At 34.1% G+C, this 16,236-nt stretch overlaps 1 protein-coding gene across 2 annotated transcripts in view; it reads left to right on the top strand.

The window, feature by feature from the left end:
- Positions 1-16,236, top strand: part of LMBRD1 (LMBR1 domain containing 1) — a 104,932-nt gene that overhangs the window by 69,530 nt on the left and 19,166 nt on the right. For both annotated transcript variants that reach the window (XM_039245808.1, XM_039245809.1), the window contains exons 10-14: positions 5,501-5,565; positions 5,671-5,773; positions 6,317-6,421; positions 8,568-8,717; positions 10,485-10,563. In XM_039245808.1, the coding sequence (XP_039101739.1) occupies positions 5,501-5,565; positions 5,671-5,773; positions 6,317-6,421; positions 8,568-8,717; positions 10,485-10,563 (502 nt within the window). The remainder of the gene's footprint in view (positions 1-5,500; positions 5,566-5,670; positions 5,774-6,316; positions 6,422-8,567; positions 8,718-10,484; positions 10,564-16,236) is intronic.

The raw sequence follows: 16,236 nt of genomic DNA, 5'->3' as shown, positions 1-16,236 counted from the left end.
TTCTAACTTTTTAAAAAACTTTATGTAGAACACTTGCAATATGTAAAGAAACTTAATTCTTTTCCTAGAACTGTAACTTACAATGTCCTATCAAGATTTGATAATGAAAATTATGTGTTCTTAACCTTCTGCCTCTGAGGAAAGTCTTGAAGACTAATTGATTTGCTATTTAGAGTTAGGGGACTTGAGACCCATAGCCATTAGCTGTGTGATACTGGACACATAATGTCAAATGGACTCCTGGAGAGAGGAATGTTCAGTTTGAGTTAAAATTTAAACCCAGTTCTCCATTCCAGAGTTACCTTTCAAATGCTTATTAACCTGGGTTGATGTGGTATCTTTTTATTGTAGTCATCTGATATTCTAAATGACTTTTCTAAGGCACAGTTTGTCATTTTAACATAAGAATTACTTGGGATCCGGTCTACCTTTGATAAGCCTCAAGAGTGTGTATTTCCAGCAAGCTCCTAGCTGACACTGATGCTATGGGTCCATTACCACTCTTTGTTTAACAAGATTCTAAGTAGTTTTAAAGGTACAACATGCTTCTGTTTCCTGTCCTCATTGTTATTAAAGAGTAAGAAAGCTAGAAAAAGGTTTCTCTTGTCCACAACCTGCAGTATGCCTCAAAAACACATAATTTTTTAAAACATTCTTAAGACCAGCCATTGCTTTTGGCAAAAAAGGAAGCAGTGCATGGTATTTTATTTAAGGTAACAGTAATAATTAAATACAATGGAAATTACTTTTATTTTACATATGTAACTATTGTTTGAGTCTCTAGGTATGGTAACTTTCTACTTTGGGGGGTTATGTTTCTGGATACACAAAAGCTATTTTATGGATATAGGAAATTCACCTATGAAATTTGATAAGAGGTGTGTCCAAAAACAAACAAACAAAACTGACCCTATTTTATTTCCTTCTATACTGTTTGGAAGTTTTGTTTCGCATTGTCAGATAGTATTAAATTCTAGGATAAGAGTTTTATGGTAGGCTAATTCTTCTTAAAACACAAATGATTTTAAGAGAGTGATTAAAAGTTTATTTTTGCTAAAATGATAGCTTATTCTTTCTGCTTTTAAAATCATGCAGGGTTCAATTTAAATCAGATTTTATCAGTTTCAGCACAGTTGACATTTGGGGCCCAATAATTCCTCGTTGGAGAGGGTGACTACTGTCCTGTGCATTTTAGGATGTATAGCTGCATTCTTTCTTGCTTGCTGTAACATCCCCCCCAATTCAAATCATGACAGACTTTCTGTAAACATTGTCAAATGTCCTTTGAAGGGAGTAAAACATAGCCAATTTCGAACCACTGATTTAAATGAAAAGAACACAGGGTTTTAAAGTTAGTGAAAGGATGGATGGGGCGCCAGGGTGGCTTAGTCGGTTAAGCGTCCGACTTTCGCTTAGGTCATGATCTCGCGGTTCGTGGGTTCGAGCCCCACGTCGGGCTCTGTGCTGACTGCCAGCTCAGAGCCTGGAGCCTGTTTCGGTCTGTGACTCCCTCTCTCTCTGACCCTCACCTGCTCACGCTGTCTCTCTCTCTCTCCTAGAAATAAATAAAACATTTAAATAAATAAATAAATAAATAAATAAATAAATAAAATAAAGTTAGTGAAAGGAAAAGGGAAGAGATTTGGGGGAATGGTATGCTATTAATGAGACAGAGGAACTTAAATTTTCTTTGTAGGTAATGGAACATTTTCTAGACAGTTGATTCTTCATTGCTTTAGATAACATCACATGTCAAGTTAGTAACATTAACAGTATTTTTACTCTGAAAAAGTAATGTCTTGGCATTCTTTGTAAGTTTATAAGTTATAACATTTCACCTTTTTATTTTGGTTTAATGAGAGTTACATGATTCATATCTGATTAATACACAGGAGAAACTTGGTTTCTGTTCTACATATTTATATCCCTAAAATAACATTCATTTAAGAAGTCAGTTTTTCCCCACTTGACCTATAAATTTAATGCAATTACAATAAAAATCCCAACAAGTTATTTTGTAGATATTGACAAACTGATTATAAAACATATGTGGGAGGGAAAACAAAAAAGGCCCAGAATAGCCACGAGAATACCCAAGAACAAAGTCAGCAGACTGACCCCACCCAACCTCAAGACTTATTCTAAAGCTGTGGTAATCAAGACTGGCGTGGTATTGGTGGAAGAAGAGACATAGATCAGTGCAACAGAATAGAGAGCCGTGAAATAGACCCATACTGTGGTTACCTGATCTTTGACAAAGGAGGAAAGACAATTCATTGGAGAAAGAATAGTCTTATCAACAAACAGTGCTGAAAGAATTTGACATCTACAAAAAAAGTGAACATAGACAGACTTTAGACCTTTCACAAAACTTAACTCAAAGTGAATTGTAGACCCATTATATTAAAAAAAAAAATCCACTAAAAACTCTAAACCTTCTAGAAAGTAACATAGAAAATCTAGGTGACCTGAGGCTGGCAGTAACCTTGGCAGTAAGTTTTTAAATACATCCCCAAAGTGTGATCCACGAAAGAAATAAATTGATAACCTGTACTTTATTAAAATTAAAAAGTACTGCTCTGTGAAGGACACTGTTAAGGGAATAAAAAGACAAGTCATAGTGGTGCCTGGGTGGCTCAGTCTGTTAAGCAGCTGACTCAGCTCAGGGTTTGATCTCACGGTTGTGAGTTCAAGTCCTATGTTGAGCTGTGAGCTGGGTGTGAAGCCTACTAAAAAAAAAAGAAAAGTCACACCGTCTCACGGTTCTGTGAATTTAAGTCCCACATCGGGCTCTGCACTGCTGGCACTGAGCCTGCTTAGGATTCTCCCTCTCTCTCTGCCCCTACCCTGCTTGCTCGCTTGCTCTCTCTCTCAGAATAAATAAACTTAAAAAAAAAAAAAAACATTAAAAAAAGACTTCAATTCAAACTACATAAAATACTCTTGGGGCGCCTGGGTGGCTCAGTCCATTAAGCATCTGACTTTGGCTCAGGTCATGATCTTACAGTTCGTGGGTTCGAGCCCCGCATCGGGCTCTGTGCTGACAGCTCGGAGCCTGGAGCTTGTTTCAGATTCTGTGTCTCCCTCTTTCTCTGCCCCCCCCCGCTCTCTCTCTCTCTCTCTCTCTCTCTCTCTCTCAGAATTAAATAAAACATTAAAATTTTTTTAAATACATAAAATACTCTTAAAACTCAACAATAAGAAACTACTAGGTTTATCTAAATTGTTTTCTTACTGTCTTTTAGCTTACATGGTTTCTGATAGGAAATGAGCTGTTAATCTTGCTGAGAATCTGTTTTACATGAGTCTCTTCCTTCTTGCTGCTTTCAAGATATCTTTGATTTGCTCTCCCCTCCATTTATGCATATCAAGGTGTGAATGTCTTTGAATTTATTCCTCTTGGAGTTTGTTGAGTTTCTTGGATACATAGGTTATTTTTCATCAAATTTAGTTTGTTTTTGGCCATTATTTCTTGAAAAATTCTTTCTGCCCTTTTCCTTCCTCTTTTTCTGTAAATCCTGTTGAGCATATATTGCTCTGTTTCAAGGTGTCACATGTGTCTGAGTCTCTGTTCACTTTATTTCATTGTGTTTTCATTCTGTTCCTCAGACACGATCGTTTCAGTTGCTTTATCTTCAAGTTTGATGATATTTTTCTTCTTTCCTGCCCAAATCTGCTGTTTAGCCCTTGTAATGAAATTTTCTTTTCAGTTTCAACTCCAGAATTTCAGTTCAGTTCTTTTTTGTAATTTCACTCTTTTGATAGTCTTTAGTGAGACGTTTTTCATAGTTTTAGTTCTTAAGCCATGGTTTCCACTTAGTTCAAGTACTAATTTAAGTTCTTACTAGTATGTTGTTTTCTGGGTTTTTATAAAATTTATCGTTTTACATTTATAATGTGTTCTCTTAAGTGGCTGTGATTAAACGGTTGAACTCTGGGTCATACATCCCAACAGATTGGGAAAATTGTCAAGGATTTTTCTTCCTTTTTTCCTTCCCCCAAATGGACATCAAAGAAAGGGAGTTTTAACTTCTGTTTCTGTGTCATCTTCTTGTACTGCTAACTGGCATCTGGTAGTTATACTCCCTCATGCTACAAGCTATTTCTTACTGTCTCTTAGGAAGTAATAAGTTTCACTTTTAGATCCTCAGTGTGATCATATTGTTTTCTAGTTCACCTAGCATCAAATAAAGGTGTTCAAATCTAGTAGAAAAAGACTGTGTAAGCTCCTTTATAGCTTCTACTAATGAACTTTTGTTATGATAAAGGTTTCACTTCAAACCTCTTTAGCAGTGAGACCTTTTTTAAATAAATGAATTCTTATGTGAAATTCCAGTATGTAAAATGGGTACATACATTGTTTTCTATTTCAAGTAATGATTATAGCCTTTTCGGTCTTCTCTTGCCAACTTTCTTTCCCAGTGAGTTCCAAAGAATTGGAACTGAAGAATTCCCTAGAACACAACCTAAAATTTATTCCAAAATTCATCTTTATAAGTGTCATAGGATGCTGTTTTACTTCATTTATCCTGTCAGAATTCTAAAATATACTTCAGTCATGTGAAGTAAGATGGAAAACACCATCACATTCATAATGTTATCCATCTATTCCTATCAATTCTAGTCAAAAGAGAAAACAAAAACTCTGAACTCTCTTAATTGCAATCTTCTTTTTCTGTGCTGACTTTGTGGACTCTTCAGCCTACTTGTTGGTGGAACTTAGGGGAGATGTCAGGGGAAAAAAGAGCCTACATTATTACTAACATAGATTTCAGACCTTTTTATTCTTGAGAGACTGAGTTCCAAAATTTTTTTGCTTGTTTTCTATCATCTCTAATATAAAGTTCATACAGTAGAAGGAAACGTATTATACTAATTACAATGCTTAATACATTTCTTCCCCAGAAATACTAACATTACAATTTCTTCAGTGCTATCTGGGCCATAGTATGATACACACACACACACACACACACACACACAGATTTATAGTTTTTGCTTACATGTTGTATTATATTTGTGCGCGTGTGTGTGTGTGTGTCCGTCTGTCTGTCTGTCTGTCTGTCTGAATAAGAAATCTGTGGGGGAAATGTTCCAGATTCCCTTTTTTGACAAAAGGTTTATATAACCTGATAAGTTTCATGGTTTTGGTTTTTTGTGTATGTAGTAAGTCTTAGTGTACTTTTAGTTATCTTTGAAGTTTATATTTAAGTGTAACTGAATATAAACCTTTTATGTGACTAGCAGAGTCTCCTTTGTTTAATTACTAATGAAGACTTTTAAATACTTTGTCTCTTTTGTGTATGTGTTTTGAGTCAAATAGTCTCATAATGAAAATTTAGATGATGAATGCCTTGGATTACATACTAAATTAGAATATATCATGGATCATTTTATTTGGATCATTGTTGTATGCTTGCAACTCATATTGAGCATAATGGTTTGGTGCTTTTAATATCAGCTTCTAGAATTATATTTTAATGCTTTTTTTTGCTTTTAGATCATTTGGGGAATATTTTTCATCTTAGTTGCATTGCTGTTTGTAATTTCTCTCTTCTTGTCAAAGTAAGTATAGTAACATTCTCTACAGCACACATTCTGTGAAGTTAATTAAAAATGTGCTAGGATAATGTATAAATTCACTTTTTATACTTTTTGTTGTTGTTTTAGTTTGGATAAAGCTCTTCATTCAGCTGGAATAGATTCTGGTTTTATAATTTTTGGAGCTAACCTGAGTAATCCACTGAATATGCTTCTGCCTATACTACAAACAGTGAGTAAAAAGAAAAAATAATCAGTCATTTCCTTTTCCAGCAAACATTCTTGCATTCTGACAAACTATTATGTTAACAGAGTATTGATACTTGGCAATATATGCTTGTGCTTCTGCAGATTTGGCTCATTTACATATAACTTTCACATTGATAATTGTATTTTCAAGATTGTTATATTGATATATTGATGAAATCTTATACATAATTTAATGTGGGATACATTATAATACCTAAGATGAACTTTTCCAATGAATTCTTATTTTTAAACTAATGCAGTCTTTTATTCTATTTATAAATGTAAGTTTTGTTTAATTTGTTACAGGATTTTTCTTAGAATGATGGCCCTAAGCAGTTTGGTAACAATCTAGTAATTGTTTTTTGGTGGATTATTATTATTTTGTATCATCATGGTAGCCTGATCTAAATCAGACTTGATATTTTAAACATTTGTCAAATATGAATAATGAAGTTTCAGTCGATTTTATATGACTTTCAGAACTCCTTTTGTTTGTGTATTAAATTTAATTTTATCTTTTTTTCAGGTGTTTCCTCTTGATTATATTCTTATAACAATTATTATTATGTACTTTATTTTTACTTCAATGGCAGGAATTCGAAATATTGGCATATGGTTCTTTTGGGTTAGAGTGAGTATAACTATTATTTTGATTTTTTTCATCATTTTGTATGTAATTTCCATACTACAAATTAACTTAGATTTATAATATAAAAGTTGTAACTATCCTGATATTAAAAGTGATGGAAGTATTTGCTTTTGCCCTTTGTGGTAACATAAAAGCGCTTTTTGTCTAGAGCAGTGGTTTTTAAATGGGCAAGTTTGTCCCCTGGGTACATTTGGCTATGTCTGGAGATACTTTCAGTTGATAAAACTAGTGGATGCTACTGGTGCATAGTGGGTAGAGGCTGGGGATTCTGCTAAACATTCTGTGTTGCACAGGGTAGCCTCCCACAACAAAGATTTGCCCAGCCCCAAATGTCAGTAGCGCCAAGGACCCTGGTATGAGAAGCTACACTATTTTCCATAGCGTTTGGCTGCATGGATGTATTGAAGTACAAATGGATACACTGTAGCTCAAAAGATAGCTCTTCCTACTAGAAGTTAAAGACTACTATATGATTGGGAAAAGTGTTATTTTCTTCTTAAACTCATTTAGAGATAAATTAAGAATTAAAAATTTTTTTAATGTTTTTATTTATTTCTAGGAGAGAGAGACAGTGTGAGCAGGGGAGGGTCAGAGAGAGAGGGAGTCACAGACTGAAACAGGCTCCAGGCTCTGAGCTGGCTGTCAGCACAGAGCCCGATGCTGGGCTCGAACCCACGAACCGCGAGATCATGACCTAATCGAAAGTCGGACGCTTAACCGACTAAGCCACCCAGGCGCCCCAAGATAAGTTAAGAATTTTAAAATAAAGGTGATTCAGGTAGAGACTACTTCCAGCTGTGAATAAAAGAAAACTCAGTTGAATAGTGGTTTGAACTAATAAAAAATGTGTTGCTGTGGAAAATTTCACAAATGTAGCATTTCTTTGTAGCTCGAAAATGTCAAGTCCAACATCTCTGTAATTCTCTTGGCTTCTCCCGCATGATCATAATATGGCTGCTGCAGCTTCATTTATCCTGTTCATGTTCCATTAGAAAAACACTTGTATCAGTAAAGCAACACTCCCAGAAATCCCCAGCACACTTCTTCCTTTTGATGTTTAATATTTTATCACCGTTAGCTATGATGAGATGTAAGGGAAGCTGGGAAATGTCAATTTTTAGCTGTTCATATTGTCATCTCATCCAGAATGGGAGTTATTTTACTCTATGTTGTACCAAAATCTATTAATAAAATAGGGAAGTGATACCTTAGTTGCTAAAGTAAAAATGGTCACTGACATTGAAATGAATCAAGTCCCATGGCTCATTGTATTTGTTACCACATGTATTAGTTTCCCTCTATTGTAGATATAGATGAAATTATTTAGATTATTATAAATTATTATAAACTAGAATTTATGAGGATGTCCTGAGTATTTCATAGAAATGAGTATTTATAAACATGTGACATGTCTGTTCTTGTGTAGTAGGATTATATAAAACCACAAATGCATTACTAATACCTACAGTTTAAACTCATTCCTTTAATCTTAAGATAGAATTGGTGGTAATTTATAATTCTTCTTAGCTCTATGAGCTTCTAGCAGATGATATTACATAATACGTTTAGGAGATTTGTCTAGAAACAAACCAGGTGAATACTAATATATTCTCTAGGTCTTGAGTTTTTCATGGATCATTTATAGGATCCTTTGAATATAGATGCTTTGCTGTGATTTTAAAATTAACATAAATCTACACCTAAGCTTTCCAGGAAAAGAATTCTCTTTGTCATTCTCATAATCATTTGAAATGATTAAGAATTACTTTTTTAAATTTTTAAATGTTTATTTATTTTTGAGAGAGAGAAACAGAGTATGACTTGGAGAGGGGCAGAGAGAGAGGGAGACAGAATGTGAAGCAGGCTCCAGGCTCTGAGCTGTCAGCCCAGAGCCCAACATGGGGCTCAAACCCACAAACTGTGAGATCATGACCTGAGTCAAAGTCGGATGCCCACCCAGCTGAGCCACCCATGCACCCCAAAATGATTAAGAATTCTTAAAATTTATTTTGGAAAAAAGAAATGGTTCTTTGAACTATATTATTACCTTTAACATATGAGCAGGACTTAGTGCCTTACACATAAAACACATTGCTGAAATATTGTTACTGTCTTTTTTTCTTTGCAGCTATATAAAATTAGAAGAGGCAGAACCAGGCCTCAGGCACTCTTATTTCTCTGCATGATTCTTCTGCTTATTGTCCTTCACACTAGCTATATGATTTATAGTCTTGCTCCCCAATATGTTATGTATGGAAGCCAAAATTACTTAATAGAGGTAAGTGTAAAATTGTCAACTTCATTATTTTAACATTTTTTTAATTTTTAAATTTTTAAATGTTTATTTATTTTTGAGATAGAGAATAACGAGGAGGGGTAGAGAAAGAGGGAGACACAGAATCTGAAGCAGGCTCCAGGCTCTGAGCTGTCAGCACAGAGCCTGATGTAGGCCCAAACTCATGAACCATGAGATCATGACCTGAACTGAAGTCGGATGCTTAATTGACTGAGCCAACCAGGTTCCCCCATTATTTTGACATTTTAAAGATAGTGATATTTAAAACGAGGTTTTAATTTGTGGAAACTGCCATAAGGTAATAGCTTATCAGATTAAATTTAATATTGCTAAACTAGTATTTTCATTCTATTTTTGAGCATGTTTGTATTTGTTTCTTACAAGTTTTTTAATTACACACTGAATCTTATTAGAATAGTCCCTTAATGGATCCCCTGGTACCAAGGTGCTGAGCTTTATCTCAGCATTCTATTGAAACTCATCATACTTTCTCTAAAATAAATATTTTAAGTAATTTATGGCTCCCCCCAAAATTTTGATGAACAAAGTATGTTTGTCATCAGTCCTGTGAATCCCACAGGAGAGGCTTTAAAAATATTTTATTTGTGGATATCTGAGCGTCCTTTTAAAATAATAATGGGTATCCTCTTTATTATACTGTTATACTCTTTCTTCATGTTGATCTTTCAAAAGCCAGCTGCGGTTCCTAGTTGTAACTAGACAGCTAGTTGGGATTTTTTGATGTATTAAAATATTTTGCCCATACCTGATTTAACCTTTGTGTAATTTGTTTTTTCTTCCTAAAATACTTTGCTCTACTTAATAATGCAAATCGAATCTGTGTTTCAGATTGTATTTCAAGCCTTGTTTAATGGAGTCTTCGATTGTTAATCTGCCCAAATCCCTCCTTTTTTTATCATGTACTTCCTTCTTTCTTTACTTTATTTAGCATGTAATTAGGAACAAAAATTTAACAAGCTCATCAAGCCTTCCATCAGTACCATACATAATATTACCAACAGTTGAAAAATTAGTTCATTGACAAATATTAAGTAATAATGTAGCTGGAACAAATATAAAGCACAAATTGTAATAGAGGTCCATGAGTAAACTGAGTTTGGGAAACACAGTACGGCAAGATCTCTTGAATCATATTTTCTCCTTCTTGTATCTTTTTATTCTCTTCTTGCCTTATCCCTTCCTCCTAGTTCACTAGTTATTCCTGTTAAAGTTTCTTGTATGGTTAAATGAAGTGAGATCATGCATTTCCATGGACAAAAGATACTCTTTTCTTAGTTTATGGTGGAACAATAAGTAGGCTGTTTCCCTGGGAAGAAGCTTTGTTTTTCAATCCAGGACCTAAAGATTGTTGCAAAAAAGTCCTAATGTTAGAGGCACCTGGGTGACTCACTCAGTTCAGTGTCTGACTTGTGATTTTGGCCCAGGTCATGATCTCACAGTTTGTGGGATCGAGCCCCATGTCAGGCTCCGTAGGTTTCTCTCTTTCCCTCTTTCTCTACCCCTCTATGTCGAAATAATAAATAAACTTAAAAAAAAAAAAGAAGGCCCTAATGTTAAATTTACCATAAACTTTTTCTTGTAATTGTAATTTTGCATAAACTTACCTTTTAGAATATTAGATGTAGTTTTATAGAAAACAGAGTATAAATTTCATAATCTGATTACTTTTTAATCCAAATATATTTATTAATGTAACATTTACATTTTAATTATATTTTCATCTTTCAGAGCAATATAACTTATGGTGACCATAGAAACAACTCAACCCTTCCTGTGCCAAAGAGATGCGATGCAGATGCTCCTGAAGGTAAGTAAGGCAGCTCTTATCAACAATCTTAAAATTTGTAACTCTGGGAGAAAAAAGTTGGCTTGCATTTTGCTGTGTTAATCATTTGATACATCTGTTTTAATATGTGGCAACAAAGGGATTTTTAGCAAGAAGAAATCGTTAAGTCTTTTCAATAGAATTTCTTGGTGATATATTAATTTCCATTAGGGAAAGGACCATTATAAATCAGTTACTTATGAAATAACAGAAGGTAGTTATTATTTATTACATTTACTAATATAATAAGAAATCATTCTTAAATTACTTTTTTTCCTTATAAAACTCAAAAATAGTTTCAATAGAATCTATAATTCTTAGAAGTAAGACCAAAAGTACCTGTGACTTAGAACTTTTAATTCATACATGTCTAGTTACTTAATAATAGTAATGTTAATGATAATGGCAGTTCACTTTTAAGAACATATGATTGTGTTCCAGACACTATGCTAAGTATTTTATGTGTATTCTGAGAACTGTGATCCTGTGCTTTTAACCTCTGTGTATTTTTAGAGAATTATTTTTTCTTCTTTCTGTGCATTAAGGTGATTTTTTTTAATATTACAGTATTCTCTCCTGATGAAGGATTCCAGATACATTCTATCAGAATTTGCAATGTTTTTTTACTCTTGTCTTCAAAATGCTTTTATTTCAGGGTAAAATAATATGGCAAATATAGTATATTTTTCATAATTCATCCATGGGTACCATAATAAAAAGATAAATTTTTCTGAGTTTTTAGCAGGGTCAACTTCAACTACAGAATGTGATGGAGTAATAGGAAGAATAGGCATAGAATACTGGGATAGCCCAGAGGAAGAAGTAATTACCTCTACCTGGAGGAAATCATTGTGCAGCGGTAGTCAAGAGAAGGGCTTCAGAAAAGCAACACCAGACATGCATTTCAAAGTTAAAGAAGAATTTATCTGGTGTGTGCATCCAGGAAAGTTGTTCTAGGTAGAGGAACAAAATGCACAAATTAAATTATCTTAAACTATATGGGTATGTGTTTAAGAATTTAAAACATTGTTATTGTTTTGTATTTTAAATTATAAGAGGTTGGAGAGATGGAGGAAATGAGATTGTAGAGTTAGGAGTCAGATCACAAAATGTTCTGGAATGTAAAAGCTCCAATGAAAAATTTTAAATGAGAAAGTAGGAGTTATGATCTGATTTATTGTCAGTAACATAATTATAACAGTTATATCTTATTCAGAGCCTGGATTTGAGACTAGAGCATAGAAATCATATGAGAGGGGTAGCCAGAAGGAGCTATGACAGTAATCCAGGAGAGATGGTAAAAGCCTGAACTAAACAGTGGTCATGAAGGTGTGAAATGAAGAAAGAAATGCAGGTGAAATAAGATGATTTCTGATTGGATCTAAAGCATTTTTGAAGAAGACAAAAGATTCTAGAATGGCCCCCTAGTTACTGAGTCATTTGGTGAATTTTGGTATCCCCAAACTGAGATAAAAATACATACGAAGTTTAGAGAGAATTGTAAGAAATGATGAGTTGACCTGAGATACCTCTGGGACATTCAGGTAGAGGTTTCTGAGGCAGATGAAAATATATGTAAGGAAGTGAGACGGTGGAGAGTGAGAGGAGCATAGAGGCTGGACCTCTGGAAAGTTATTTAAGGACAAGAAGGTAAAGAAGGTAGACACGAGGACTGGAAAAAAAAACGTTGATGAAGAGACATCTAATCACATGGATAAAAAGGAATATAAATCAGTGACTGAGTTTATATTAGCCTTCATGAAAATTCTTAATAGGGACTGAGAGAGACTAGGCAAAAACTAAAGGCATGCAGGGTCAAAGAAATTTTTGTTTTGCATTCTTTTGTTTGCTTGTTTTAATAGATTTAGAGAGACTTCAGGGATGATGGGATAGAAGTAATGGAGCAGGAGAAGTTGAAAAATATCAGAAAGGATGAATGAGGAGACACTGTCAAGTTCCAGAGGAGATGGTATTATGAACATCCAAGACAGGGTGCTTGAGATAGGGTGATTGTGAGGGAAGAAGCAAGGATATGGACTCTGCAATTTCTTAGTGAGTATGGAAGGAAGTTGTCATATGTATATGATTGTCTCAGTTTGCTGAGAATTGAGTAGGCAAAGGGGGCATGAAATTGAGGAAAGTGGCAAATGTTTCTGATAGGCCATGAAGGTGAATAAATAGGGATCTGACTGAAAGTAAGTTGGTGATAGATAAGTATGTCAGAGGACAGAGATGAAATTACCGATTTGTGTTTTTGTTGAACGGATCTTCACAACTGATATGATTATTCTCCATCAGTGCTTACGCTGTCTGGGGAAGGTAGGCTGAAGCATTGAAGTAGGATGCAAAGCAAGGGACAAGCTGAGAGTGAGAGAATCAAGTGACCAACCAGAGAGTCTGGGATGCATAGGGAATAGGGAAGAGACTAAAATGGGGAGAAGAAAAGAACAAGCTAGAGAAGATATGGGAAGACAAATCCAGTGGGATACCTTTTGTTGCCTGAAGAAAAATAGTAAAATGTTTCCAGTATAAAAAATATGACTTGACTTTCCAATTCTACTTTTGTAATGACTTTAGTCCCAGATTTTTTCTTTGAAATATACAATACATCATGTCACAAACAAGTTTGATATTTGAAATGGTTTGGGCGGTCATTTTTAGCTAAGTGAAAATAGATTGAAAAATTACTGCTGAGCTGACTTGTAATTTTTTTTTTTGAACTAAGAGGGCATTGACCCTGACAATATAGGTTCTACTTTTAAAATTCTTATGGCAATATTGAAACCTAGCAGAAAAAATAAATTAAAAAAAATTAGGATTTCAAAATTATGTTGTGCTGCTAAAGGGAATTTAAAATGTCCCTGTAGGGGTGCTTGGGTGGCTCAGTCTGTTGGGTGTCTGACTTCGGCTCAGGTCATGATCTCACGGTTCATGGGTTTGAGCCCCGCATCGGGCTCTGTGCTGACAGCTCAGAGCCTGGAGCCTGCTTTGGATTCTGTGTCTCCCTCTCTCTCTCTGACCCTCCCCTGCTCATGCTGTCTCTCTCTCTCTCTCTCAGAAATAAGTAAAACATTAAAAAAAATTTTTTAATTAAAAAAAAATGCCCCTGTATTGCTGAACTGAGTGTATTTGTGTATTTCAGATCAATAAGCTTTAGTCACATAACACACTTGACCATTACTTTTTATGAATCACATTTAGGATTTTTCTTTTTCAGTCTAATCTGATTTACAGTAGTTAAAATGACTTCATATGTACTGTTGAAAATTTTTCTTAAACATTTCAGTTGACTTATCATTTGAAACGTTACTTTGCAGTACAAAAGCATACCCTTTAGATTTATGGATATGATTAATTTTTCTCAACCTTTTTTTGTTGTTGTTCCTGTTGGTTTCCTACTTCATCTTTAAATGTTAGATTTTCCTGTGCATACTTAGAAGAGGATGGTAAAAATATGATCATAGTTTTAGGGTAGCAGGGTAGATTTTTAAAATACAAATAATGATGGAGAAAGATGAAGAGCAGATTAGAACATGAGATTTGACACATAGGGGTGGGGATGGTGTGGAATGTACAGTAACAGGCTGGTATGGCTGTGTGCATTTAACACAAATTCAGAACTATCTCAGCATGCAGAGAAAAAAATCAGCACTACTGTTTGTGACTTTTTGGTGGGCACATTTGACTAGCATAGATGGTGCTATAATATAAATATGCCATAAGGCATTTGATGACACCTTTGTTATGTGTCTGTTGCAAGTAACAGAATTTTGGAGAGTTTCAGATTTAAAAGCCAAAATTATAATTTATAAAATTATACTTAAAATTATATTATATACTTAAAATTATATTCTGAGAAAAATAAGCTCCCTGGAAAGATATTAAGACATCAGTTTCTAAATGGATCTCTTATCAATCAGTACATTTTAGAGACTTTTTTCTTAAGTAATATTATGTTCATATAAGGGATAGTCTCACATTTATTAAACGTATAGAAAATATTACTGAAACCCTACTTTTTTTTTTTTTTTTACAAATAGTTTATTGTCAAATTAGTTTCCAACTGACACTCTACTTTTAAGTGCTTATAATGTCTTAAGATTCAAAAGAGCCATTCATCTAAAAATGGTTCATGTTTTTTGTGTTTAAAATAACCTCTTCAAGAAGGGAATGATTTAGCAGATTTGTGAAGAATACCTATCATACTATGTTTATAAAGTTTTCCTAAAATGACAATATTATATGACTTATTTTGACAGGTAGTGCATAGCTTATATGTTTAAAGTGAGTCATCTTAGTAAATTAGAAATATAGCTTTAACTTTTTAATGCCATATGGCAAAAGGATCTTTACATTCCTAGCTTTATATATTCTTTAATTGCTACTTAATCTAATAAGCCTTAATATACAATATAGGTGTTTATGTGAAAAAATAGTTAAGAAAATCACAGAATTATTAAAAGTAACATAAACATGTATAAATATTTGAGTCAAAATAAGAAGATGTTCTTTTGAGAACAAAATAAGACAATGTTCATCATTGTCCCTTAATGAACAAACACAATAGATATTGTGAATACTGGGGTAGATTTTGGAAAAGTGTCAGAGGAAACACCTACCTAGTATATATATCTCTGCCATTGACTAGCACACAGCCTAGTGCAGTTGGATATGAAAATAAATAATTGCAATTGAAGGAAAAGTAAGTGGCAAGCTATAAAGAAATTATAGACAAAATGCTATGGGAAAGCAAAAGGTAATAATGATTTATTCTACCCAGGAGGCGGTATAACATTTCAGCTGGGCCCAAAAGCAGAAGAAGTTAAATAAATCTAAATGAACAACAACAACAAAAAATACTAGAGGATATTCCAAGCAGAGAAGGCACCTGCATTAGTAAGGCAAAAAGACATAAATATATTTGGCGTGTTGTAGTAACCATAAATTGTGGTAGGGACATTGAATATTTGGGGAATTCAGTGAAGGATGAAGCAAGATAATATGTTTCCAGATGACTATTTTTAAAAATCCATGAACCTTAAGTCTTATTACACTGTCCTATTTAATTCTTTTATATTTTCTTGAAGTAAACTTGTGTTGTCTTACTTGGAACTGGAAATGAAATGGTCGTATAAATCAAGCTTGATTTTTGTGGGTTATTCTAATTAAGTATATTTGTTAATATATATAGCCAGTCTTAAAAAAATTATCAAATGATCTATATACCATTAGAGTTTCACGTTAGGGTATAATTTTACTAGGGCAAATGGTTAAGATGACTCAAGTTAGCTGCTGATGATAAAATAGAAGTTGATGTGTTAAACTGAACTATGTGAATTACAGAAAACTGAGCAGAGGGACGCCTGGGTGGCTCAGTCAGTTAAGCTCAGACCCTTGATTTCAGGTCTGGTCACCATCTCACTATTCCTGAGATGGAGCCCCTTGCGTATGGTTATGCGTTTCCAGTGCAGAGCCTGCTTAGATTGACTGACTCTCTCTCTCTCTCTCTCTCTCTCTCTCTCTCTCTCTCTCTGTCCCCCCCCCTCCCCCCCCTGTTTCAGAAGTAAATAAAACATTAAAAAAATAAATTTTAAAAATAAAACTGTAAGGGAAATACTTATTTGAAGCCATGAGGGGATGAAAATCATGGACAAT

This window comes from Hyaena hyaena, unplaced genomic scaffold, assembly GCF_003009895.1.
Source record: "Hyaena hyaena isolate Hyena2069 unplaced genomic scaffold, ASM300989v1 scaffold_271, whole genome shotgun sequence".
Classification (NCBI taxonomy): Eukaryota; Metazoa; Chordata; class Mammalia; order Carnivora; family Hyaenidae; genus Hyaena; species Hyaena hyaena.
Note: the sequence above shows the minus strand (reverse complement) of the source record. Positions and strands in the feature narration are given on the sequence as shown.